Raw genomic sequence first — 2,287 nt, forward strand, 5'->3', positions numbered from 1 at the left:
CTTCAGGAATGACAAATGCAATGCATTTTAATACTACAAATGTTTGTGATGTGCCATCTGTTGGAGTGATGGACATAGCAACTGGACAGAATCAGACACGACTTTTTATTAAGGTGGCTGTTATTTATACCCTTTCCCCATGGACACTCACTATCCCACTCTCATTTCACTCACTCTAGATGTACTATTTTACTCACTGCTCATCTGAAATCACAGCTCCAGTTTATGATGGGTTCAGATTGTCACCCACTCTGCAGTCCCAGTCACTGTCACATTTACCCACCCCTGGTGTGAATTCACCCCCCCCTCCCCTTTATTTCCACCCTACTCCTGTGTACCATCCCTACCGTTGAGTCCTCACCAAGTCTGTTCACTTCCTTACACACTTAAGACACTGAGGTGCGACACACTCGTCTGTTTAAATCTCTTTATTTTTGAGAAGCGGCTGATGAGGTGAAGCGAGCGAGTGATTAAGCTCAGCTCTCAAATTAACCAGTAAAGCAGAGTGGCAGGCGGCGGAAGGGAGAGGCAAAGTGGAAGGCTGCAGTGTTCTGGTGGCTGCCCTGCTCTCATCATTGAGATGTGGCAGCCAAACACCAAGGGCCCATGTGGACCGTGTCACACTGTTATTGGAAACAGCAGAAATCCATTGAAAATGCTGGAAGAGTCCGGTAAGGTGGCCAGCCGGGGTGCGTTGTTAACGGCCTCTAGCCAGACCTGATCGTTCTTCTTCAGGTTGAAGACGGTGCCCCCTGAGTTGATCTGGGCCAAATTTCGAGTATTATAGTCGCAGAATTCGACCTCCTGCACATGGTTGGTAGAGGACTTGCTTTTCAGTGACATACACAGGTTACCATCGGACTGGGCGTGGTACACAAAGTAATAGATGCCCGGAATTTTGCAAGTGAAGACCCCGGTTTTAGTGTCAAAGTGGCCACCACTGTTGGTAATTGCATTATTGAAGATGATTGGGCTTCCTGGCTTGGGCACATCTGGCAAGGTACGGGTCACAGAAAAGGCCGACACATGGGGACTTGCAAAGCCACCCTGGCTTCCTTTGTCCCCGTTTGGGCCACTGGGTCCTGGAGGTCCTGGCTCTCCCAGCCGACCATTGAAGCCCTTGGGACCTGGCATTCCTTCTGGCCCACGTTGACCAGGATCTCCTTTTTGGCCATATTGTGCTGTGCCAGAGGTGGGCAGTGCTGAAAAGCAAAATTAGCAAATTGAAGAAGTGGAAGACTGGAAATGAAATGAAGAAAGAAATTCAAAAGCAACGTCTAGGCACAGTGACCACAACTCGGGTCACTTACTGGGAAATGTCCTGGAACTGGGTAACACACCAGTCTACTGGGGGCATCACCTATCTGGCTGTGGCTGTCAAAGCACAAGGCAACTGGGAGTAATGGAGGAAGGATTAAGCTAGGGGAGCTTGACTGTCACAAATGTCACCCTGATTGCTTACAAGGACACTGAGTATCACCTTGACTGGTTAAAGGCATTGCAGCACAAAACCAACTGGCAGTCATTGTTACAAAGTGATGCCAACTAAGGACTGGCATCCTGGGGCAGTGCCACTGAAACAGTGAAAGGTGACTCGGTCCAATAATGAGATAAACCAGACACCCCCATTAGAACACAATGTGGCCCTGGGGACAAACACACCATATCGGAAAGCAAGTGATTGTATACATCAAAACATCAAAGAATAACTGAACAGGTCCATTAGGGGCCAGCATCGTCCCGGTCAAAGCCACATGGGGTCATTTGCCTCAGAGATGCACCCCCCCCCCCCATCCCACCATACAGTTCTTGGAACCCCTGCCCCTTTACTTACCAGGCTCCCCTTTCTGTCCCTTATGTCCCTTCAGTCCATCTCTTCCATCAATTCCAGGATGCCCATCACTTCCATCTTTTGCACTGCAGGTGTCACTTTGGACTTGGCCCAGAGCTGTGCTCAGGATGACCATCGTCCAAAATGCTGGTGACCACAAGGTTCTCTTCGTTGTCATCCTGTTAGTTGAAAAGGATAAAAAAAAAAATCAAAATGGCTGAAGCAGCTTGGTTGACAGGGTCATCCTAATACTGACCAGCAACGGGGTTAGTCCACGAAGAAGACGAGTACTGACCTTTCCATGTGAGTGACCATTTGTTTTAAGTCAAGTGTGAGGAGCTTCTGGATTTACCAGAAATGAAAGCTGCTGCCGAGGGATGAGTCAGTTTAAAAAGTGCCATGTGGGCAGGATTCACTTCTGCTCTTCGCGAGGACGCAACCACGGGGGGCAGCTGT

The 2,287-nt window shown here is 49.0% G+C and overlaps 1 protein-coding gene across 1 annotated transcript; it reads right to left on the minus strand.

The window, feature by feature from the left end:
- Nucleotides 1–413: 413 nt before the first annotated feature.
- On the minus strand, nucleotides 414–2,287 carry LOC114656899 (complement C1q subcomponent subunit C-like). Its single transcript, XM_028808498.2, has 3 exons — nucleotides 2,127–2,287; nucleotides 1,835–2,010; nucleotides 414–1,202 (listed from the first exon to the last, which is right to left on the minus strand). Exons 1-3 carry the CDS (start codon nucleotides 2,144–2,146, stop codon nucleotides 619–621), a joined length of 780 nt encoding a protein of 259 aa, XP_028664331.1. The 5' UTR covers nucleotides 2,147–2,287; the 3' UTR covers nucleotides 414–618.

This window comes from Erpetoichthys calabaricus, chromosome 9, assembly GCF_900747795.2.
Source record: "Erpetoichthys calabaricus chromosome 9, fErpCal1.3, whole genome shotgun sequence".
NCBI lineage: Eukaryota > Metazoa > Chordata > Cladistia > Polypteriformes > Polypteridae > Erpetoichthys > Erpetoichthys calabaricus.